The 25,800-nt window shown below is 36.5% G+C and overlaps 1 protein-coding gene across 2 annotated transcripts in view; it reads right to left on the reverse strand.

The window, feature by feature from the left end:
• Positions 1-201: 201 nt before the first annotated feature.
• Positions 202-25,800, reverse strand: part of FAM169A (family with sequence similarity 169 member A) — a 61,649-nt gene continuing 36,050 nt past the window's right edge. Inside the window, exons 6-13 of one of the 2 annotated variants that reach the window (XM_065874886.1) lie at positions 21,267-21,446; positions 16,402-16,530; positions 15,774-15,886; positions 13,226-13,265; positions 12,542-12,692; positions 6,059-6,215; positions 2,407-2,610; positions 202-1,023 (exon numbers count right to left, since the gene is read on the reverse strand). In XM_065874886.1, the coding sequence (XP_065730958.1) occupies positions 475-1,023; positions 2,407-2,610; positions 6,059-6,215; positions 12,542-12,692; positions 13,226-13,265; positions 15,774-15,886; positions 16,402-16,530; positions 21,267-21,446 (1,523 nt within the window). In that variant the 3' untranslated portion in view covers positions 202-474. The remainder of the gene's footprint in view (positions 1,024-2,406; positions 2,611-6,058; positions 6,216-12,541; positions 12,693-13,225; positions 13,266-15,773; positions 15,887-16,401; positions 16,531-21,266; positions 21,447-25,800) is intronic. The other variant, XM_065874887.1, reaches the window with a different exon arrangement.

Raw genomic sequence — 25,800 nt, forward strand, 5'->3', positions numbered from 1 at the left:
CATTTTTGTTTAAGCATGCCTACATTTTAAAAAATGGTGATTAGTTTTGAAATTTAAATCTTCTAGAACCTTCACCAAGATTACTATTAAAACCCTTAGTATAAAAGATTTCTGTGATCCTTACAATTGATGGAAGCCCTACTACTTTCACATTTTTTAATTTATATTTTGTGAAATATTAATGGTCAGATATCCCCAATTGCTAAAGAAAATATAGTATGATCTGGTTTCCCAAAATCGAAACATGGTTAATAAAAATAAAAAAAATTGTATTTACACAAAATAGCCTGAAAAATTAAAAAGAACGGTGAATCCTAGGTCCTACAGGGGAGGGAAAAGCGGCATCATAAATAAGTTCAAATTGAAAATTTGGAGTTTTTATCCTGTGCCCCATGCTATTTATTAACTGCCATATTTTAAAAACAACAATTACGTTACAAAGAAGAGGATTTATCATCCACATTTCTTCCTCATTCAGGTCAGCTTGGCTTTCTTCTTCGCAGGTCCTTTGTGCCCTTTGGCCTTTCTTCTTAAATTCCGCCTGTCGACCACAGGCACTTCCACTTCTATCTCCTCTGAGCTGCTATCCACAGTCTTCTCTGTTGACTGTGTCAACTGATCCAGCTGCTCAGAAGATGCTTCAGACTGCTCCTCTGACTGGTTCTTCTGTCCTGCATTCTGTGAAAATGGCACATCTTCAAGTTCAACCTCTATTAAAGAGCTCTGAGGAAGAGCTGGAGATGTTTCCTGGGGCTCAGCTACCCCCTCCTCACCCTGGTCTTCCAATGAGGCAGTAGTGTTGGGTGATACATTTTCAGGAATCGATTCTTCAGAAAATTCAGTTATCACGGAGTTTGGAAAACCACTGTCGGACCGTTCTTCATTTGGGATAGTAGCTACATTGTCTGAACTCCCAAAATGTGCTTTCTTTCTTGAAACTAGAGGCAGCCTCTCTTCAGTGTGCCCCTTGTCATCAGATGGGCCTTCATCTAGCAACATTTCTGAGTCAGTTACATGTGAAGTCTAAAAACAAAAAACCCGGTGAACAACTTTTGCAATATAGTTCTTACATAAATTATTCTCAGACACTAATATGCAATGACCCTGAACCACATTTTAAAGAATTCAGTACTCACTACTTTTGTTAATCATGTGCACATGTTCTGAATACAGCTCAATTTCTTCGAAACTGTCTTACATGATAATTTGGATTCATTAAGTTCTTGCTTTAAAGATGCAATAAAAGTAATGATTTTACCCCAAAAAGTACTTAAGGCACAAACTTTATGTCAAGATTCTTCAAAACCATGAATCAACTCAGTTTTTAGTTTCCTGGTGTTACTGGAGCCAGAACCGAGAATCCTGGGACTTGACACTGTGCTACCCCACTGAGTTTGACTATTAGGTGAAAGGTGAGGGCAGCGAAAATTTTATTCATGTAATTATGTGAGACACTGATAAAACAATGCTATACAAGAGTTTTTTACCCTTAAATTGGAATATTCAAAAGTAGAAATTAAATTTCCTTTTCGATGTGGCACCTATATATACAATGGAATATTACTCAGCCATAAAAAAAGAATGAAATCTTGCCATTTGCAACAACATGGATGAACTTAGAGGGGATTATGCTTAGTGAAATAAGTGAGACAGAGAAAGACAAAAACCGTATGATCTCATTTATATGTGGAATCTAAAAAACAAAACAAAATGAAAACAGACTCAGATAAAAAGAACAAATAGGTGGTTGCCAGAACAGAGGGAGTGAGGGGACTGAAAGAGGTATGGGATTAAGAGGTACAAACTTCCAGTTACAAAATAAACCACGGGGATATAATATATAGCATGAGGAATATGGTCAACAAATATTGTAATAACTTTATATAGGGAACAGATGGTTACTGGACTTACAGTGGTGATCATTTCATAATGTATGCAAAATCAAATCACTATGTACTACACATGAAACTAATATTGTACATCAACTATATTTCAACAAAAATAAATAAATTTCTTTCAAAATATTCCATCAAGTTTTCCCCACTAATCTAATCTGTCTCCCTAATTAAAACAAATTAAAATGACAGTACTGGTCACAGACTATGTAAGTAATAGGTATTCAAATATTTGGTAAATAATGCTTTACCCATTTTTCTGAGCATTTCCTAAATCTACAAAGTGAAACTCATTTTGTCACCATAAGTCAGACGAATGAAGTTACAAAGATTTGAATTTTAAAAAACATTACTGATTGCATCTTCTTAAAACACCCAATGTAGTAAAATGTATTTTTCCTGAAGGACTGTACATGTTAAAGTAGAGGAAGATATATATCCCACACTGCCCTAGCCAAGTCACCAACACTGGACACTATAACTATAAAAAATTAGGATATTTCTCCATTACCTTATCCTGTGCAACAGCCTCAGGAGATTTTGAAGATTCTACCACGAGTGGAACAAGATTCGTAGAGTCTTCACCGGAATTAAAAGACTGCAATTTTAATTCTTCACCTAAAACTTCGCTAGTGGAGTCCTCCTCTTCTGTTATAAGTGAAGTCTTAAGAGTATCATCCATTATCTCACCATTCATAGGCTCTGATTCAGATTCCTACACCATTGAGGGCAAAAAAAGTCAGGACAAAATTACAGATTAACTTACTTGTCATACAAGCTGGGTCCATTCTCAGTCGCCCTGTCATGCACCAGGACTCAAGATACATTCTACCACGTTACAGGACACAGGTTAAGGAACAGCAGAGTCAGTAAAAGAAAAGAATCCATGAGTACCCCAATTTCCCTCTGTTCTCATGGAGAAAAGACAGGACCAGGATGCTCTATGGATCCAGTGTGGGTCTGAGATTCAGTGAAGAGACCCTGCCTCCTTCTTTCTCTTCCTCCATATAGGGCAGTGACAGGAAGAACCTTTTCAGTAAAAAGCCACCAGAGAATGTCTAGATTTGGTGCCAGCTCTTTACAGAACATCAGCTGCTCGGCACTCGGAATCCTTGGGGCCCCTGGGAAGTCACAGTTTAGCATGCAGGGGGAGGAAGCAGTAGCAGTCTTGTGGGAAGCTTCTTGCTGGGAGGAGAGAGCCCTCAGTCTTAGTGAGCTCATCGTCCTGTCAACAAAGGGTCATCTTTGAACAATACTGCTCCTTAAATCACATTAAAATATGGAAAAGCGATTTGATAACACTAAGTCTCCAATTTCTGAAACTCCTCCTCCAAGGTTTATCAATTTACAAGATTTTCATTAACATCTAATATTTCTAATTAATCCTAATGACATTCTAATAATTAGAGATCATTTTATTTAATTATCATTTAAAAAATTAGAACACTGGGCTTCCCTGGTGGCGCAGTGGTGAAGAATCCGCCTGCCAATGCAAAGGACACGGGTTCGAGCCCTGGTCCGGGAGGATCCCACATGCTGTTGAGCGGCTAGGCCCGTGTGCCACAACTCTGAGCCTGCACTCTAGAGCCCACAAGCCACAACTACTGAGCCCGCATGCTTAGAGCCCATGCTCCGCAGCAAGAGAAGCCGCTGTAATGAGAAGCCCATGCACCGCAACGAAGAGTAGCCCCCGCTCACCACAACTAGAGAAAGTCCACTAACAGCAAAAAGACCCAATGCAGCCAAAAATAAAATAAATTTAAAATAAATTAAAAATAAAATAAAAATTAGAACACTGATGCACTCAAATTTTAAGAAATAGACTTGGCTGGATTATATAGAACCCCTGAAATCATATAATGAATGTTTTCCTAAGGGATACTGAAATCACAGAATTAGAAAAATTAATCTGGCCAGAGAGTACAAAGAATAAAGTGCACACAGAAGGTAATTATAATAAAACTCACAAAAGGACCAACTACGGTAAGAGAAATGTTAAAAGGAAGAAAATGAGAAAGATATAGCAAAAATTTTTATAAAAAAAAACAGAATTTTGGTGAGTAACTACAAGTGAGAAGCAACAGAAGAGAAAAACTCAGTCCTTCAAGTTCTAGGTTTGGGAACAGAATGAAAAATAAGAAATAGGAAAAAAGGCTCAATAGAGAAGTGATAGGAAAGAACAGAGATGTTAAAATTTAGATGATAAAAGACATCTGTCTAAACAGAAATATTCAGAAGGCAAGTAATACTGAAGTCTGGATCAATATTGAAAGTCTGGAGTTATTGGTCATCCCCACAGAGATGACCATTCAGCCATTAGACTAGATGAATTTTCAAAAGAGAAGCATGAACAAAAGAGCAGAAAGTCAAGAACTGAGTCTTCTAGAATGTCCACAAATACAGGGGGAAAAAAAAGGAAGCAGAAGAGTCAAAAAGCAAATAAATAAAACCAAAACAAAACTTCAGAGAGAGGAAAACCAAGAAACCAGAACACAACAGTGTTAAAGCCAGGGTACTAGAGAATCTGGAGGAGGAGAGAGTAGTCAACCTAGGTAAGGAAACCCACCAGAATTGAGTGAAAGTGTCACTGGTGACCTACAAGAGTAGGTACTCACATGTATTGTTGGACAAAAGAAACAGGTTACATGAAGGATGTACAGTATAATCTTAAATTTAAAAAGAAAAACAACCACAAAAATATACATTCCCGTAGACATCTAGAAGCATATAAATCTCTTTTTTAAAATATGTGTTTGTGGCTTCCCTGGTGGCGCAGTGGTTGAGAGTCCGCCTGCCGATGCAGGGGACGCGGGTTCGTGCCCCGGTCCAGGAAGATCCCACATGCCGCGGAGCAGCTGGGCCCGTGAGCCATGGCCGCTGAGCCTGCGCGTCCGGAGCCTGTGCTCCGCAACGCGAGAGGCCACAACAGTGAGAGGCCCGCATACCGCAAAAAAAAAAAAAAAAATGTGTTTGTTTCCCTAATTTTTACAAGAAGAGAAAAAATGTCATTTAAAAATACAATTTCATGAAGTAGAGGAAACAGGAGCTAAATTGGAGCAAGTTAATAAATAAAATCAGTAATGCAGTTTCACTTGCTTAGCTCCTGGCTGGACCTGACAAACAGGTAAAAGATTTTTAAAGAAACTTAAGTATGTTTCAAAGAAGAAATAAGGAATCTGTAAGAGAGGAAAAGATTGAAGATATTAAAGAAAAAGAAGGATAGGAAATAGAGAAAATGAAAAAAGAAATGAAGCCAGATAAAGAGTTTTTTTACTCAGTCACAAAGGATTTTCCTCCTTGTTTTCTAGTCGTAAAAAAAAATGAATTTAGTTATTTTTCTAGGAATTTGTAAATCAACTGTAGTCAAATACATATGTTTTTTTCTGGACAACTAATTCTATCCTTCTAACCAAAATAGGGGTGCAATTTAGGGCTTGTTGGACATTAAGGCGTTCTAACTGGTTTTATAAGGTAGACCTCTTATAGTCACATTTGTCACTTCTTAAGTACGTTTAATTCTACAAATTAATTTGTATTTTAAATACACTGAGGGACATTACTAACTAAACATCCTCTATTTTATCTTTGCAATATGTCAAACTTTATAAACTCAGTTTGAAATATAAAATACTTGTAACTTTATCCTCTACTTCCTGACCTTGCTTTAGACATATATGCTTTTTTTTTTTTTTTTTTAATTTATTTTGGCTGTGTTGGGCCTTCGTTGCTACACGCGGGCTTTCTCTAGTTGCAGCAAGCAGGGGCTACTCTTCATTGCAATGTGCAGGCTTCTCACTGCGATGGCTTCTCTTGTTGTAGAGCATAGGCTCTAGGCTCACGGGCTTCAGCAGTTGCAGCACATGGGCTCAGTAGTTGTGGCTCACAGGCTATAGAGCACAGGCTCAGTAGTGTGGCACACGGGCTTAGCTGCTCCGTGGCATGTGGGATATTCCTGGACCAGGGCTCGAACCCATGTCCCCTGCATTGGCAGGCGGATTCTTAACCACTGCGCCACCAAGGAAGTCCTGACACATATGCTTTTTAACATTAAATACAATTTCTACTAAGAGTCTAAAATACCTCGTTATGCTTTTCTAACAATATATGACTAAGAAAGTTAAATTTTACTTCCATTCATTTTATTTAATAAGTGAATCTCCTACCTTTTCACCTTCTTGCTTTTCCAGGCCTGGCTGGGTTTCTGGTGCTGGTCGAACATTTTTATCACTACTTTCACCCTCAAATTCAATCACACTCTGTTCAGGTTCTTCTTCCAAGAATTCTTCTGAGCTCTCTGATGTTCGTGCAGTAGACTCCAATCTACAAAACCAAAGAAAAACATTCTTACTTGTTTTATTAAAGTTGAATATAAAATTTCAGGAATCTGTTAATAAAGTAACACTTTAGAGAATCAACTAAGTGTTGTTCAGACAACAACTTCAAATTTTACAGGTCCAAAACCAACCTCTTCATCTTCTCACAAGTTTGTTCTCTTTCCTACCTTGTTCTCCAGTTCGATTACCACCTTTTCAATTATGTAAACTAGACCTTTCTTTTGCTCTATCTATATTGATTGGATCTTACTCTCCTAGAATGAGCATACATCTCAGCTTACCTGGGACAGTCCAGTTTACAACTTTTGTCCCAGCACTGGCATAATTACGGGCATCCCTCATTTTATTGCACTCTGTTTTACTGCATTTTGAACATACTATGTTTTTACTAATTGAAGGTTTGTGGCAATCCTGTGCTAAGCAAGTCCACTGAAGCCATTTTTCCAACAGTATTTGCTCACTTCATGTCTGTGTCACGTTTTGGTAATTCCCACAATACTCTGAACTTTTTTTGTTATTATTATATTTGTTACAGTGATCTGTGATTAGTGATGGTTGATGTTACAATTTTAATTGTTTCTAGGTGCCACAGGTTACACATATGACAAACTTTTTCTGTAATGAATTTTTTTATTGGAGTATAGTTTACTTACAACGTAGCGTTAGTTTCTGCTGTATAGAAAAGTGAATTGGTTATACATATACCTATGTCCAGTCTTAAGATAGCAAACTTAACTAATAAATGTTGTGTGTGTTCTGACTATTGAAACTGATTGGCCATTCCCCATCTCTCTCCCTCTCTTTGGGCCTCCCTATTCCCTGAGACACAACAATACTGAAATTAGGCCAATTAATAACCCTGCAATGGCTCTAAGTGTTCAAACGAAAGGAAGAGTCACACGTCTTCTCACTTTAAATCAAAAGCTAGAGATGATTAAACTTAGTGAGAAAGGCACGTTGAAAGCTGAGATAGGTAGAAAGCTATGTCTCTTGTGCCAAACAGTTAGCCAAGCTGTGAATACAAAGCAAAAGTTCTTGAAAAAAATTAACGGTGCTACTCTAAATGAACACACCAGTGATAAGAAAGCAAAACAGCCTTATTGCCGATATGAAGAAAAGGTTTTAGTGGTCTGGCTAGAAGATCAAACCAGCCACAACATTCCCTTAAGCCAAAGCCTAATCCAGAACGAGGCCCTAACTCTCTTCAATTCTATGAAGGCTGAAAGAGGTGAGGATGCTACAGAAAAGGAGTCTGAAACTAGCAGAGGTTGGTTCATGAGGTTTAAGGAAAGAAGCTCTCTCCGTAACAGTGCCAGGTGAAATAGCTAGTGGTGATGTAGAAGCTGTATCAAGTTATCCAGAAGATCTAGCTAAGATAATGAATGAAGGTGGCTACACTAAACAACAGATTTTCAATGCAGACAAAAAACCCTATTGGAACAAGATGTCATCTAGGACTTTCAGGGCTAGAGAAGAGAAGTCAATTCCTGGCTTAAACTTTCAAAGGACATCCAAAATATATAAACAGCTCATGAAGCTCAATATTAAAAAAAACAAACAACCCAATCAAAAAATGGGCAGAAGACCTAAATAGACATTTCTCCAAAGAAGATATACAGATTGCCAACAAACGCTTGAAAGGATGCTCAACATCACTAATCATTAGAGAAATGCAAATCAAAATTACAATGAGGCATCACCTCACACCAGTTAGAATGGGCATCATCAGAAAATCTATAAGCAACGAATGCTGGAGAGGATGTGAAGAAAAGGGAACCCTCTTGCACTGTTGGTGGGAATGTAAATTGATAAAGCCACTATGGAGAACAGTATGGAGGTTCCTTAAAAAACTAAAAACTGAATTACCATATGAACCAGCAATCCCACTACTGGGCATATACCCAGAGAAAACCATAATTCAAAAAGACACATGCACCCCAATGTTCACTGCAGCACTATTTACAATAGCCAGGTCATGGAAGCAACCTAAATGCCCATCAACAGATGAATGGATAAAGAAGATGTGATACATATACACAATGGAATATTACTCAGCCATAAAAAGGAACGAAACTGGGTCATTTGTAGAGATGTGGATGGATCTAGAGACTGTCATACAGAGTGTAGTAAGTCAGAAAGAGAAAAACAAATATCATATATTAATGTATGTTTGTGGAATCTAGAAAAATGGTACGGAGGAACCAGTTTGCAAGGCAGAAATAGAGACACAGATGTAGAGTACAAACGTATGGACACCAAGGGGGGAAGCGGGGGTGGCGGGGCAGGGGGGGATGAATTGGGTGATTGGGATTGACATGTATACACTGATGTGTATAAAATGGATGACTAATAAGAACCTGCTGTATATAAATAAATAAATGTAGCACAGCCACAGATGTATCCACCCACTTTAAAAAAAAAAAAAAGTTGGGACTTCCCTGGTAGCACAGTGGTTAAGAATCCACCTGCCAACGCAGGGGACACGGGTTCAACCCCTGGTCCGGGAAGATCCCACATGCTGCGGAGCAGCTAAGCTCGGGCGCTACAGCTATGGAGCCTGTGCTCTGCATCCCATGAGCCACAGCTACTGAGCCCACATGCCACAACTAAAGCCCACGCGTGCCTAGAGCCTGTGCTCCGCAACAAGAGGAGCCCCCACTCGCTGCAACTAGAGAAAGCCTGCACGCAGCAACGAAGACCCAACGCAGGCGAAATTAAAAATAAATAAATTTATAAAAAAAAAAAAAAAAAAAAAAAAAAAAGTTTCAAAGGACAAGCTGACTCTCTTGCTAGGCACTAATGCAGCTGGTGACTTGAAGTTGAAGCCAGTGCTCATTTACCATTCTGAAAATCCTAGGGCCCTTAAGAATTATGCTAAATCTACTCCATTGTCCTCCATAAATGGAACAACAAAGCCTGGATGACAGCACACCTGTTGACAACGTAGTTTACTGAATATTTTAAGTCCACTGTTAAGACCTATTGCTCAGGAAAAAAAAATTTCTTTCGAAATGTGACTGCTCATTGACAATGTATCTGGTCACCCAAGAGCTCTGATGGAGATGTACAATGAAATTCATGTTGTTTTCATACCTGCTAACACACCATGCATTCTGCAGTCCATGGATCAAGGAAGCATTTCGACTTTGAAGTCTTATTATTTAAGAATTATAGTTCATAAGGCTATAGTTGCCACAGATAGAGATTCCTCTGATGGATCTGGGCAAAGTCAATTGAAAACCTTCTGAAAAAGATTAACCATTCTAGATGCCAATATGAACATTCACAATTCATGGGAAGAGGTCAAATATCAACATCACCAGGAGTTTGGAAGAAGTTGATTCAAACCCTCATGGATGACTTTGAGGGGTTTGAGACTTCAGTGGAGGACGTCACTGAACATGTGGTAGAAATAGCAAGAGAATCAGAATTAGAAGTGGAGCCTGAAGATGTGACTGAATTGCTGCAATCTCAAGATAAAACTTTAATGGATGAAGAGTTGCTTATTGTGTATGAGCAAAGAGAGTGATTTCTTGAGATGGAATCCACTCCTGCTGAAAATGCTGTGAAGATTGTTGAAATGACAAAGGATTTAGACTATGACATAAACTTAGTAGACGAAGCCACATCAGGGTTTGAGAGGACTGACTCCAATTTTGAAAGAATTTCTACTGTGGGTAAAATGCTATCAAACGGCATCGCATGCTACAGAGAAATCGTTAGTGAAAGGAAGAAGTCAGCCAATCTATATGGCAAAGTTCATGGCTGTCTTATTTAAGAAATGGCCACAGTCACCCCACCCTTCAGCAATCACCACCCTGATCAGTCATCAGCCACCAACACTGAGGCGAGACCCTCCACCAGCAAAAAGATTACGACTCATTGAAGGCTCAGATGACAGCATTTTTTTTTAACCAATAAGTATTCTTAAATTAAGGTATGTACTTTTTTTTAAACATGCTATCGCATACTTAACAGACTACAGGATAGTGTAAAAAACTTTTATGTGCACTAGCAAACCAAAATATTTGATTTATTGTGATGGTCACTTTATTGCGGTAGTCTGGAACTGAACCTACATCTCTGAGGTATGCGTGTATTAATAATGCCCCTTTCATTCTCAAAAATTTCAGTTTGGACAATAAACGACATAGTTTAGTTCTACCTGTGAAATGCCTTTCAAACAAATACGTAACTTTATTCCCATTCTCATCTTCCTACTTCAGGCCCAATTCTCTCTGGACACTGTAACTTCTTCCCAACTCATGTTCAGACTTGCAATATATACATTCTTTAGTAAGGTTTTCAGAACTATGTTTCTTTTTTTTTTTTTTTTGCCTGCATCCATGGCATGCAAGATCTTAGTTCCCCGAAGAGGGATCGAACCCAGGCCCCCTGAAGTCGAAGCGCAGGGTCTTAACCACTGGACCGCCCGGTAAGTCACCAGAGTTTGTTTCTAATACACATACCTGTACCAGTGACAGTCCAGCTCAGAAAATTCTGATGGTTCTCTATGGCTTGGAGAATAAAGCATACCTCCTTTCAAAGCCTAACATGACCAGACCCTTATATTTTTACCTCCTACTCGATGCTACCATTTACCTATACATCAGTTTTCCTTACCAACACTCCTCCCAGCTTTGTGCCTTTGCTCATGTTACTCCTGCAGTCTAGAACTGCACAGTACAATACAGTAGCCACGAGACACTTGTCATCATTTACAGTAATTAAAACTGAGTGAAATTAAAAACTCAGCTCCTCAGTTGCACTAGCCATACTTCAAGTGCTCGGTGATGAGCAAACTGAGTAGTGGCTGCCATGCTGGACAGGGAAGGGCAAACAAAGAACATGTCCACCATGACAGAAGGTTCTTTGAACAGCCCTGGTGTAGACCAGGAGTCAGCAAACTTTTCCTTTAGGTTTTGTGAGCCATATGGTCTCTGAACAACTACTCAACTCCACCAGGGTAAAGCAAAAGCAACCATAATAAAAATGTGAACTAATAAGCACAGATGTGTTACAATAAAATTTTATTTACAACAATAGGTGGTGGGCCAGATGTGGCCTATAGACCATAGTTTGTAGACCCTCGAACTAGAAAAGAAAGTCTTCTTTCCCAACTCTGCTTGTTGAGTTTCTACTTATCTTTGAAGCCCTGGCACAAATGTCAAATTTCTCTATCCCCTCAATTAGAATCAATCACACCCTCCTTTGCAACCATAGCACTTTGCACTTCTATTATTATATCACAATCCACCTTGCAGTGCTCTTAACCGGTGTCACAGGTACAGATATGTGTATTAGAAACTTACAGACAGTTGATTCTTCAAGGGCAAAGATGAAGTTTTGTTCTTCATAGTGTCTGAGCACTTAAGCATTTAGTCTCACTGTTACTATTTTATGAAAAGCAAAAAAAATTCCACAATAATTCTGAGATGTTCAATTTAAAATTTACTGTTACATTCCCTTCTAAAAAGGGTATTACAACAAAATGTTGCTCAGTGAAAAAAACTATAATTATCTAAACTCATTACTCTCTTCACAAATTAAATATTTACTTAAATTTGACTTTAAAGTGATAAATTTTTCATTAAAATATAACATTTACATAATTATCCAAATTTAAAGTTACATACATAATGAAATTGGCAGAGTTACAGAATTCTCTACCTGAGTAGAATAATTTCACAACTAAAATGGCAACACTATGAATGGTTGACTCAGGAACAGTTAGCAGGACTATCAGAGCAAAAGCCTAATTTAACTATAATATTGAAAATCTTGCTTTCTTTAAGATTCAAAGGAAGATGGAGAATAAGGTTTTGATCCAAGTGTTCTGTTGATTCAGCTGGCTATTAAGTTTCTGGAGGAGTTGACAATACCATTTATGGCTATCACTAATTTGTTATATTCTATAACCCAGTAAAATGAATCAGTTATAAAGTAAAATTGAGGGTTTTTTAAATTGACTAAACCTCAGCACTGCTAAAAACCATAGCTACTGTCAAATTCAAAGTTGACAATAATGACTCATCTGGGATAATATAATCACTAGAATATTCTCCTGGATTTTCACACAAGAGACTAAATCATGAGTTTATTCCACTCTCTTACTAGCAACTTCTCCCTATACCACTGTCAAAGTGACACTCACCAAGTGTAATCAATAATCTTGTGGAAGAACTCAAATACAAAGTTCTACACCAAGGTCATTTACTACACAAACAATAAACTTCACCTTAAAAACGAAATACTAATAATATGAAAATAAGAATAAACAAAATAACGAGAGTAAAATAAACAATACTTCACTTGTTCACTGAAGCTGTAGGTGAAGTCTGGGGAGTCTTTTCATCCTCCCCTTGAGAACTACTAAATTCAGAATCCTGAAACCGTTTTCCAATCTTTGGCCGCTTTAGATGACTACTTCGAGTACGAGTGGAAACAGGTGTTTTACCGTGACCTGAGGAAAAAACGGCAAAACTATAATTGATTATGTATTCAAAGGATTACCTATTAAAATACACAGAAATGAAAAAAAAAACACAGAAATGCAAGAACTACGCTAGTTTACCTAAATCCCCAACATTACACACTTCCTCTCTGTCACTTCAGGTTAAGAAACCATGTCAATGTCTTTTTCTAAACTATGAAATAACCTTGTCAGTATTCATTCCTCACATTTCTGTGTCACCTTGAGTTTTTGCAAAGTGTTTCTGCATTTTCACTTAGACCCTCTTCCAATAATCTTGGGAAATGAACAAGGTACACGTTACTGTCCCTATTTTACAGGTAAGGAAATGAAAACAAAAAAAGGCAAAATAGCTTACCTAAGTGTTCACACAGCAAAATCAGTGGTAAAAGAACCCAGATCTAGATTTTAGGGCTGGAGAAGTCTTCACTTTACTCTAAGGGACACACCCACACAGACACAGACACACACACTTAATTCTAACTGTCTCAAACACTTACTAATAGACCAGCTGAATTTCTTACCTTCAGAAGTACTTGCAAAGGCATCTTTTAGAGAATCAATCTAAAACAGAGATACAGATTAAAACCACAAGTTTTAGATCCTTTCTTCTCCCTATGGATCTACTTCATACAGTTACAAAGAAAATCTCTTTAAAAGTTTTTCAAATAGCACCTTTTGTACTCACTATTCATCAACTAAGAAATTCACTTAGGAAGTAAAAAAGCTATATTATAGCTTCAGCTATATTATGAGCTTAAGAACTCAGGAAGCCATCTAATATGCTATAGTGATATACACGGGGTTTCTGAATGTTCTGTTCTTGGCTCCCTTCTCTTCTCAGTCCTCATCCTCCTTCTATGTAACTGTATCTACTACCTTTACTTCAACAGCTATTTGCTGATGAGTCCAAATATACAATTTAATCTCCCCAACTTTTTTCCTGATTTCCAAATGATGAATCCAGATAAACAATTTAATCTCCCCAACTCTCACCCCGATTTTCAAAGCTCTATTTCCAGTGAAATCTCTCTCCAGCGGATACTCCACCAATTTCACATCCAACTTGTCCCAAACTGAAATCTTACATTTTCCCAATATTATCCTCTATCTTGGTTAATGGCAATAACAATTCAGTATGCCATTCCAACCAAAATCCTCTGAGGCAGTAATGCCTTCTTCTTGTCCCTCATTCAATCAACCACAAAGCCTGTCAATTTTGACTCTGAAGAATCTCTCAAAACTGCCCCCTCTTTTGTACTACCAATGCTTTAATTCAAGCATTTATCATCTTTATCATGAAGGTATACACCTTATATATGTACAATTTTTGTCAATTATACCTAAATAAAGCTAAAAAAAATTATGTAGTTAAAATAAACAAACAAAACCACTTCCCCATGTGGCTACTGATTTTAAAAGAAGATTAAAAAAAACAGTTTAATATGAGAAATGTTTTCCTTGAATTAATTAAAATATTAAAGGAATATAAGGAATATGAATTTCTAAAATGAAAAAAAGTCTAATTTATATTGCCAACCTTATAATATGGTGAAATCTTAATATGTTCTCATTAAAATGACACATTTTAAACTATATGGCTTAAGATAAAAGTAGATCATTGCTCTCACCACATGTATGAGAAGAGTAGATTTTTCTACTTTCCCTGGTCTTATGATATCTGACCAGGACTAAAATGAATTTGAATATATCTGAGGAATTTGGAATGCAGTATAATAGAACTGGGGCTTATTCTGAAGTCTGAAATTCCAAAGGTAGAAAAAAAAAAAACTGAACTCCTTATATATACTGTATCAATATTATTTATATTATCCTTAAAAATGTTTTTAAAAACTTTTACTCAAAATAGTCAACGCTCATGCTAACTAAGACAGGAGAAAAGAGGCATAAATAGGGCTTCCCTGGTGGCGCAGTGGTTCAGAGTCTGCCTGCCGATGCAGGGGACACGGGTTCGTGCCCCGGTCCGGGAAGATCCCACATGCCACGGAGCGGTTAGGCCCGTGAGCCATGGCCGCCGAGCCTGCGCATCCGGAGCCTCTGCTCCGCAACAGGAGAGGCCACAACAGTGAGAGGCCCACGTACCACAAAAAAAAAAAAAAAAAAGGGCACAAATAATTCCCCAAAGCACTGTGTCTCTGACATGTACATGTATTTACATAGACATATTCAACACTCACTAAAAATATATTCAGATACCCGTGTACAAAACAAATATGACTGTATTAAATGCCACCACAACAAAACACTGCATAAAAATAGACCTCTAGGACCCCATCAATGAACGTGTATTTTAAATAATATCAAGTAGTTTCTAGAAAAGTACCTGGTAAATCCTCTGGAATTCAGTAACGGGACCTGCCCTTCTACTTTCACGTTACCTAGTATTTGCAAAGTATATTACATTCTACAAAGACCTAACACATATAGCCACAGACTTCCCAAAATAACTTCATAACCTTTGACCTACTACTAATTCCACTTCTACAAATTTATCTGTGCAAGGAAATAATTACATTTGCTCAAAGATTCATGTATAAATGCATTCATGGCTGGGTCGCTTATAAATATAAAAAACTTAAATATAAATGTTAAGGAAACAAATGCTGATATTTATATATAATAGAATAGTGTACTATTTAACAACGATTTAAAACAGTAATGACATAGAAAATGCTTACAATATTATGTTAATGGAGAAAAGCAGTTAGAAGCAGCATAAAAGAATAAAAACAAAAATGAAATATGCAGACACATGTTTCATAATATATATTAAGTACATATACAAAAATGTTAGTTGCTACATCTAAGGTAATGGAATTATAGCTTTTTATTTTCTTCTACATTATTTTGTGTATTCCAAATTATTTTTCAAAGAAAATTAAATCTTAGAAACCAACTAACATAAAATGCCAAGTAACTAACACAACAGAAGTTACATAAGTCTGTTGAATGAACAATAACATTAAAAAAGTTAAATATTAGTATTAGCTGAACCTCTTTTTTAAAAAGAGCAAAATTATTATTTCCTACAGTAAACAACAGTGTACCTACCGTTAGCTGCATCTCACTAGACAGACTGTCTTCAGCTCCTGCTTCATAGTCTGGAACAGATCCAAGACCGTATTCTCCAGACACAGGTCTTTTAGCTTCATTTTGAGAAACTGCTGTGTGTAAAAGAAGTTTTTAAATTGTAAACCAGTTAGTGCCTGCTTTTAATTGTAACACTCTTTGTACTGATTTTTACAAAGCCCTAAAGAAGGGTGTTGAAAATCCAAGTGTGGGATATCCCCTTCACCAATATCTTATAATGAAGCCTTGCAATTGTAAAGAGTCTTAAACAGTTATCTGTATGTAGTGACTTCAAGGGGAGATGCATGAAACTGGGTACTACCTTTGATCCACTGATGCCTATTCTATGCTGTTTGAGTAAACTGTGTTTATTTCTTATCCACCAATTCCTACTGGACTACTGGGCTACGTTCTACTGGACTACTCTAGGTCCTCTGACTATTAGTGACTCAAATGTTTACATATAACAAAAATTCAAAGTTTAGAAAAGGAGGTCTGTTACTAGAGAGAACACATTACAATACACCACTATTCTGGAGTATAAGACACAACCATAATTAGGCACTGCTTTTTTAAGCTGGACTTGTGTTCAAACTGAAAACATTCTTACCTGTAATTTTAAATGTTTCTCTTTGTAATGCTCTGGTGATTGGTATTCTCTGGTACCAGTGTCCAACACCTTCAACTTCCCAAAGCAATTCATGGTCTCCTGGATATTTTTCAAAGTACTGGTTGCAAGCTGAAAAACACATTGAAAGTTTTCTAGAAATCCCCAAAATCAAATGTTTGGGCAAACAGAAGATGGAAAGTAAGCTGTCCAAGTCACTTAATGGGGCTAGCATAACTTTGATACCAAAAACACCAAGGAAACTCAAGAAAATTATACAGCAGTCTCATTTATGAATAAACAAAGATAAAGATGATAAACCTCACCAGTTGTGAAGGAAATATAAGATGAAACAGCAGGATTCCATTTTCACACCCATCAGATAATAACAAGCATCAGAAAAATAAGGGAAATGGAAACTCCTACACTGCTGGTGTGAGAGCAATTTTAAAGTGCTTAGGCAAGTTGAAGAAAAATATTTTATGATCCAATTCTACTTCTAGGTATACACTATAATGACTTATACATATGCAGAAGAAGGCATCTATAATGATCATTACAGGACTGTTTTAGGCGGTACAACCTCGGTGCCCATCATTAGGGGATATATGAATAAATTATGTATACAATAAAATACTATACAGCAACTACAACCAATAAACTACAGCTACATATAATTAACGTTGATAAATCTAAAAAAAAAGTCAGTAAAAAAACAAGTCAATATTACCTACAAAAGGATGTCATTTTATAAGTTTAAAAACACATTAAACAAAATGATGCAGCATCTAAAAAAAAACAAAATAATGCCATTTGCAGTGACATGGATGGACCTAGAGATTGTTATACTGAGTGAAGTAAAACAGAAAGACATCATATGATACCGCTTATATGCGGAATCTCAAAAAAGGTACAAATGAACTTATTTACAGAACAGAAATAGAGTCACAGATGTAGATAACAAACTTATGTTACCAAGGGGGAAAGGGGTGGGGGGTCGGATAAACTGGGAGACTGGGTAGTGTACACTACTATATATAAAATAGATAATAAGAACATACTGTAGAGCACAGGAAACTCTACTCAGTACTCTGTAATGACCTAAATGGGGAAAACAATCTAAAAAAGAGTGGGTATACGTATAACTGACTCACTTTGCTGTACAGCAGAAATGAACACAATATTGTAAATCAACTATACTCCAATAAAAATTAATTTAAAAAATAGTAAAATAATTTTAAAAATGATACAGCCTCTGTGGAAAATGGTTTGACAATTCTTCAAAAAGTTAAACATAGAATAATAACCCAGCAATTCCACTCTTAGGTTTATATCCAAAAGAACTGGAAGCAGGGACTCAGATATCTGCACACCCATGTCCACAGCACCATTATTCATAGAAACACAGAAAGGTAGAAACAACCCAAGCATCCTTCAATAGATAAATGGATAAACGAAATGTCACATATTCACACAATAAAAATCTACTCAGCCATAAGAAGGAATGAAATTTTGATATATGCTACAAAAAGGATGGAACTTAGACATTATGCTGTGTGAAATAAGGCACAGAAGGGCAAATATTGTATGAATCCACTTATGTGAGGTACCTAGAATAAGCAAATTCATGACAGACAGCAGAAAAGAAGTTAGAGAATGAGGGGAGAGGAGAAGGGGGATTATTGTTTGAAGGGGACAGAGTTTAGATTGGGGATGATGAAAAAGTTTTGGGTACAGACAGTGATGATGGGGACACAGTATTGGGAATGTAGTTAATGCCACTGAATTGTACCCCTACAAACGGTTAAAATGATAAATATTATGTTATGTATATTTTATGACCAAAAACTGTTGAGGAGACACTGCTCTGGGAAAGATCCCCGGTGTTCTCCTTACTCACTGCAAGTGGTAAGTTCTCCCACTCTATGGCTTGGTGTGTCTTCTGGCTCAACAATCACCAAGAGGTGAACCCAGTTTCCGGGCAACACCTCTAATAGGGCAAATGAGGGGAACTTCAGTGCTATCTAAATTATATTTTGGGAAGTGTGAAAATCTAAAGTAACTGTTTAAATAAGAATATATACAAAATAAATCTAAAATTATTGTTTTTAAAAACTTTACATTTCTTAAAATAAAAAAGCACAAGAAATAATGCTTTATAGTGTTTATAGACATAGACTTATGTGTGAAAACATGGGCAGGAAGGATATACACCAACTTGAGGAACACAATTATCTCTGGGGAGGAAAGAAGAAAGGGGAATGGGGTTAGGGAGGAGTCCAAAGAGAACATCAACTGTATCTACGCTTTGTTCAGGTCTCCCAAAAAATAAATGAAAACAAATATGGCAAAATCTTAACATTTGTTAATCTGGACACTCGATATGTGGACACAAGGATACCATGTGCTCACTTTTTCCCCACATATTTGACAATATTTCTCATGTTTTCTGGTTGTAGTTCCTATACTTATTAGGAAGGGAAAAGCTGGAGAAAACCAACAGGCCACACCGAGTCCTCTGCCTGAAATAAAATAACTAAAATAGCAGAGGATACCTTACATAATACATAAGCACCTATAATTCACTTGGTATTCAATTTATTTAACATGAGAATCCTAAAAAAGGGTAACAGAGAGTCTGCCTGCAGTAGATGTGTTTGCATTCCTTCCCAAATTTAGTAAAGTAATAATTAGACTTTAAGAGGAAAATCCATTTTCATATTATCCAAGGGTATACAGGGTTCATTCCATTCTCATGTATGGCTCTAGACAGAAACTGTGATTCAAGATGGACATGCAACACTTGGCTCTTGTTTTATGGATTTTTGGTATTAAAAGGGGGAATAGAAACTTAGAACAAAAATATTTTTTCAGTGGAAATAAATATCTGATGTTAGGTTAAAATCAATGGTAAATTATATTTTATAAAAGTTTTCTAATAAATTACTTTCCAGGTTAAATATTACTTCATTAAGAAAAGAGTAGTGCTATATGGACTTTACACAAATGCAAACATAAATCCACTAATTGCTTTTAAAACACCACAACACAATATATCCACACAATGAAATACTAAACAGCACTAAAAAAGAATAAATAGAGCTACATGAATCCACGGGAATGAATCTCATAATGATAAAGGTGAACAGAAAAGGAAAACTACAGAAGAATTCATACAGTACATATTATTTATATAAAATTCTTTATTTTTTTTGCTGCACTGAGCAGCTTGTGTGATCTTAGTTCCCCAACCAGGGACTGAACCCCGGGCCCTCGGCAGTGAAAGCACAAAGTCCTAACTACTGCACAGACAGGGAATCCCCTGAACTTTTTAAATACGTAAAACAATATGACATTGTTGGAGGATGTATACGTATTTATTAAAAGTCTAAGAAATGCATGGGGAAAATAAATGCCAAATTGAGGATAGTGCTTATTTCAGGGAAGGGAGTAAGCTAATTGGATAGGACAGAAGTTCAACTTATATTGGCAATGATCCACTTCTCATGGATGGTACATGCTGGATGATACATGAGTATTTGTTACCTTATTCTTTATATTTTTTTGTATATCTGAAATTTCTTTTTTTTTTAATTTAAAAAGCCACCACAGACAAATAAGCCAAAGAAAGAATGGTTAAAGGATCTAAATAGACATTTTTCCAAAGGAGGTACATAAATGACCAATAAGCACATGAAAAGATGCTCAACATCAAATGCAAATCAAAACTACAATGAGATGCCACTCCACATCCACTGAGATGGCTCTAATAAAAAAGACAAATAGGGCTCCCCTGGTGGTGCAGTGGTTGAGAGTCTGCCTGCCGATGCAGGGGACACGGGTTCGTGCCCTGATCCGGGAAGATCCCACATGCCGTGAAGCAGCTGGGCCCATGAGCCATGGCCGCTGAACCTGCGCATCCGGAGCCTGTGCTCCGCAATGGGAGAGGCCACGACAGTGAGAGGCCCGCGTACCGCAAAAAAAAAAAAAAAAAAAAGACAAATAATAATGAGTGTTGGCGAAGATATGGAGAAATTGTAACTCTCATACAATGTTTATGAGAACGTAAAATGGTGTGGTTGCTTTGGGAAACAGTCTGGCAATTCCTCAAAAGGTTATGGCCAAGCAATTTCATCCACGCCTAGGTATATACACCAGAGTAATGCCCACACAAAAGCTACACAAATGTTCAAAGTAACACTATTCGTAATATCTAAAAAGGGGAAACAATCCTGAAGTCCATCAACTGATGGTGGATAAACAAAATGTGGCATATCCACACAAGGGAATACTCCTCAGTCATTAAAAGAAAAAAATGAAGCACTGATTCATGCTACAACATGGATGAACCTTGAAAACATCTATGCAAAATGAAAGAAGCTAGACACAAAGGGCTTACAATATAATTACATCATACAATTCCATTCATATGAAATGTCCAGAACAGGTAAATCCATAAACACAGAAAATAGATTAGTGGTTGATTGCTAGGGGATAAAGGAATGGGGGAATAGAAGAGTGACTGCTAATTGGTACAGGTTTTCTTTCTGGCGTGACGAGAATGTCCTGGAATTAGACAGTGGTTATGGTTGCATAGCTGTGAATATAATAAAGAAACACTGAATTGTACACTTTAAGAGGGTGAATTTTATGGTATGTGAATTATATTTCAACTTTTTAAGAAAGTTACCACACCCCCAAAATGCCATTTATGTGGAGGTAAGGGCACATTTGCAAAATTAAGCCCTAGAGAGCCAAGGAATATAATTTACTTAATATTGATATATGCACATTTAAAATATCCTGCAGAAACAAGTCAGAAGTGACACTGAGACAAGTTTAACTTTCTAAAATCTTAATCCAATTACCTATGTACATGAGAGAGGTCAGTGGATACCGCAAGCCCAGTGCATCTTCTGTAAAGGAATCAACAAAGTCCTCCAGCATATGAAGCCCAAAGTCTTTGCCTCTATATTTCTTTCTTACGAACATTGTATCAAGAACTGGCAGTTGGTAGCTTTGGGTAAGAAACGAGGCACATATGCTTCCTGCAGTCATAAAACAGAAATCCAACAATTTTTCACATTTAAAAGGCCACATATGTATATACATTTAGAGAACATGAGTTAAATCTAAAATTGGTTAGTTTTTCTTACATCAAGAAAAATGTCAAAGACACACTTAAGTTTTATAATATAAAATGCTTTCCAGCTATTACGTATCATAATGTATACGAGATGATGAGAAGAGCTATTTATTTTACGTTTGCCAACAGTATCTCATACAAGATAAAACAACTATAACCATTTGATGAACTATATACTAGAATACATATCACTGTCCATAGACTTGCACAGCTTTAAAACTCATCAACTATTAAAATTTCAAATTTAAAGAGTATTTGGTGATTGTATATAGTTTATATTATAATACATGAAGTATCTAATTCCAACCTTAGTAATGTGAAATATTCATCTTTTCCCTTTACTTTTTGCCTAGTGATTACAGTCTCATTTGTTATCTATTTAATGATGGCAAAGAAGTGAATTAGTTCTCCAAATTTTTAAGGACTATGGATTAGGACTAAATGGAAACATCTGTTTTAGAAATGGCTAAGTCAGCAATCTTTCTGCTGTGAATATGTTTTAAAATATCTTGTACGTTTAAGGTTTAACAGGAGAAATGTTTGTAGTAGTAATTAAATATGTCTCTCCTTGTTACATTACAGAGCTATTCTGATTTGTCTTTTAAGAACCCTGATTTGGGTTTTGACCCTCCAAATAGATGTATAAGCACCTGTAATGTATCTTAAGATAGTTTATAAGTTGAGGGCATCATGGTGGGGCAGCCCACTTTCTATTAATTTTAGTATTAATTCATAGTTAGCTATCAGTCAACATTCTACTTTTTTGTGCCTCAAGTAAAACAATCTATTATTCTCAGTTACATTATTCACATGATTTTGGATAATTATAATAACGTAGTTCAAGAAAGAAACAAAATTTCAGGTAACAAACACCTCACAAATTAACTTTTACCAATCATATCATTTGATGAGTTGGTCAATATAACAAGGATTTTTTTAGTTCAACCAAATAATGAATTACTTATGATTAAATTGGAGAACTTCAATAACTTTTTGCAATGGACTCTAAGACTATCAACTAACTTAAATTCAGAATAGTTAATGCACATTGCTACGTACTTAGATCTTAACTGCTGACATTCAGTTCGGATACTGCTAAGGGTCAAAATGTCTTATATAGTGATTTAGTTAACAATATTGTATTATATACTTTCAATTTACTAAAAAGGTAGATCTTAAGCATTAGCACCTCAAGAAAAAAAAAAGAAAGAAAATGGTAACCATATGAGGCAATAAATATATTAATTATCTTGATTTTGGTGAATATTTCACAACGTACATCAGATCATCAAGTTATACACATTAAACATATACAACTTCAAATTATCAATTATATTCAATAAAGCCAAAATAAATAAATAAATTTTTAAAGAATCTAACAGGTAGTCTCACCAACAAGGCTACTGTGACCATTATCAGTTTTTAATGCCTTAAAATCAGAGTTTTCTCATAGTAACTGCCAGAAGTGATAATGAAATCAAAGGAGACATTACTTTAGAAGTAGCAGTAATTCAAAGGACAAAGCAAAAATGAGAAGAGAAAGCACTATTTAGTTCTCAATACCATCTGAGGATCTGTTGCTATTTACTATTATGCGTGCCTCAGAATACCAACTATCTGAAGTAAATTTCCCACAAATTATTTTTTTTTTCTGTTTTTACACAAACATTCCTTTAAGTAGAGAAAAGGTAAAGTCCAGCATCTAATAGTGTTCAAATGATCCATTTATGGAACTAATAGTGTTCACAAAGTGTAACCATTTACTCACCATGTACATATTCATTTCAAAAAATCATGCTAATTCTCTTTTGCCCACACCTTCAATACTTATTTTTGTATTTGTATCAGGTTCTACCCTGATACAAAGCAATCAAATAAAGGGCAGAAAACCTCTGCCCTGTTACCAGAGATTCTTCAGACACATCAACAGCTGCAGTTTAATTGCACACTTAGTAAAGTAAAAACCACAACCTCCTAACTTAGATGAAGTTTTCATTAAAATAAATCTACTAATTGAAATAAAATTAAATTTAGCATTGCATATGGCAGCTTGAATATTTATATTCCTCAGAGGACCACTTTTGGCCACCTTCTTTTTCTACATGCTCTCTCTGGGTAATCTCACCTACTCTAAAGCCGTCTACCATTTATCCAAATGCTCATGACCACTAAACTTTTATTTCTGTAATACATGAGACTTACTACAAGATGAATGGAAGAGCTCATATAAATGTAAATACAACAAAAAACACATGATCATCTCCAAAGACAAAGCAAAATTCAGTACATTCATGATAAAAATACTCAACATCCTCAACCTGACAAGGGATCTATGAACAACCCACAGCTAACAAACATCACACTTAATGGTGAAAGTCTGGATGTTTCTCCCTAAGATGAGGAACAAGATAAAAATGTTTATCCTCGCCACTTCTACTCAACATGGTAAGGAGGTTCTAGCCAGGGCAATTAGGCAAGAAAGGGAAATTAAAGGCACCCAGATTGGAAAGAAAGAAGTAAAACCACATTCACAGATGACATGATCTTGTATATAGACCTTAAGATTTTCATCTTAAGAAAACCACTAAAAAATTATTATTTTTTTTTAAATATTTATTTATTGGCTGCACTGGGTCTTAGTTGTGGCACGTGGGATCTTTGTTGCCAAGTGCGGGATCTTTTAGTTGAGGCATACAGGATATAGTTCCCTGACCAGGGATCAAACCTAGGCCCACTGCATTGGAAGCACGAAGTCTTAACTACTGGATCACCAGCGAAGTCCCAGAAATCCACTAAAAAATTATCAAAACTGATTTTTTTTACAAGTTCGGCAAGGTTACAGGATATAAGATCAATATACAAAAATCAGTTGGGGACCTCCCTGGCAGTCCAGTGGTTAAGACCCCAGGCTTCCACTGCAGGGGGCACAGGTTCAATCCCTGGTCAGGGAACTAGGAACCCACATGCCACGCAGGCCAGCCAAAAAAGAAAAATCAATTGTATTTCTATACACCAGCAATGAGCAATCTGAAAATGAAACTAAGAAAACAATTCCACTTACAATAGCATCAACAAATAATAAAATTCTTAGGAATAAATTTAACAAAAGTACAAAACTTGTATACTGAAAACTATAAACATTTAAAAGAAATTAAGAAACACTTAAATAGGGCTTCCCTGGTGGCACAGTGGTTAAGAATCCACCTGCCAATTCAAGGGACACAGGTTCAAGCCCTGGTCCGGGAAGATCCCACATGCCGCAGAGCAACTAAGCCCGTGCGCCACAACTACTGAAGCCTGTGCTCTAGAGCCTGTGCACCACAACTACTGAAGCCCATGTGCCTAGAGCCCGTGCTCCGACAACAAGAGAAGCCACCACAATGAGAAGCCCACGCACCGCAACGAAGAGCAGCCCCCACTCGCCGCAACTAGAGAAACCTCAGGCACAGCAACAAAGACCCAATGCAGCCAAAAACAAATAAAATTAAAAAAAAAAAAAAAAGAACACTTAAATAAATGGAAAGACATCCCATGTTCATGGTTCAGAAGACAACACTGTTAAAATGTCAATACTCCCCAAACGGACCTACAGGTTCAAAATCTCAGCTGGATTTTTTGCAGAAATTGACAAAGTAATCCTAAAAATCATATGGAAACGCAAAAAAAACACAAACAGCCAAAACAATCTTAACAAAGAAGAACAAAGTTGGAAGACTCACACTTCCCATTTTAAAACTTACAAAGCTACATACAGTAATCAAGCCAGTGTGATATTGGCACAAGAATAAACAGAGACCAACAGAACAGAAGTTCCAGAAGCAAAACCTCTTATTTATGGTCAACTGATTTTCAACAGGAGTCCCAAGGCATTTCTATGGGAACAGAATAGTCTTTTTAAATGAATGGTGCTGGGACAACTGGATATCCCTATATGCAAAAAAATGATGTTGGACCCCTCCCCCTTTCCTCAGACCATATACAAAAATTAACTGCAAATGGATCATAAACATAACTTTAAGTGCTAAAACTATAAAATCTTCGAAGAAAACACAGAAGTAAATCTTCATCACCTTGGGGTAGGAAAAGCCTTCTTAGCTACAACACCAAAAGCCCTACACCACCAAAAGCAAAAGTGACACGTAAAAAGAAGATAATTGGATTTTATCAAAACTAGTGCTTCAAAGGATACCATCAAGAAAGTAAAAAGACAACCCAAAAAATGAGAGAAAATACTTTCAAATTATATATCTGGTAAG

Source organism: Phocoena phocoena, chromosome 3 (assembly GCF_963924675.1).
Source record: "Phocoena phocoena chromosome 3, mPhoPho1.1, whole genome shotgun sequence".
NCBI lineage: Eukaryota > Metazoa > Chordata > Mammalia > Artiodactyla > Phocoenidae > Phocoena > Phocoena phocoena.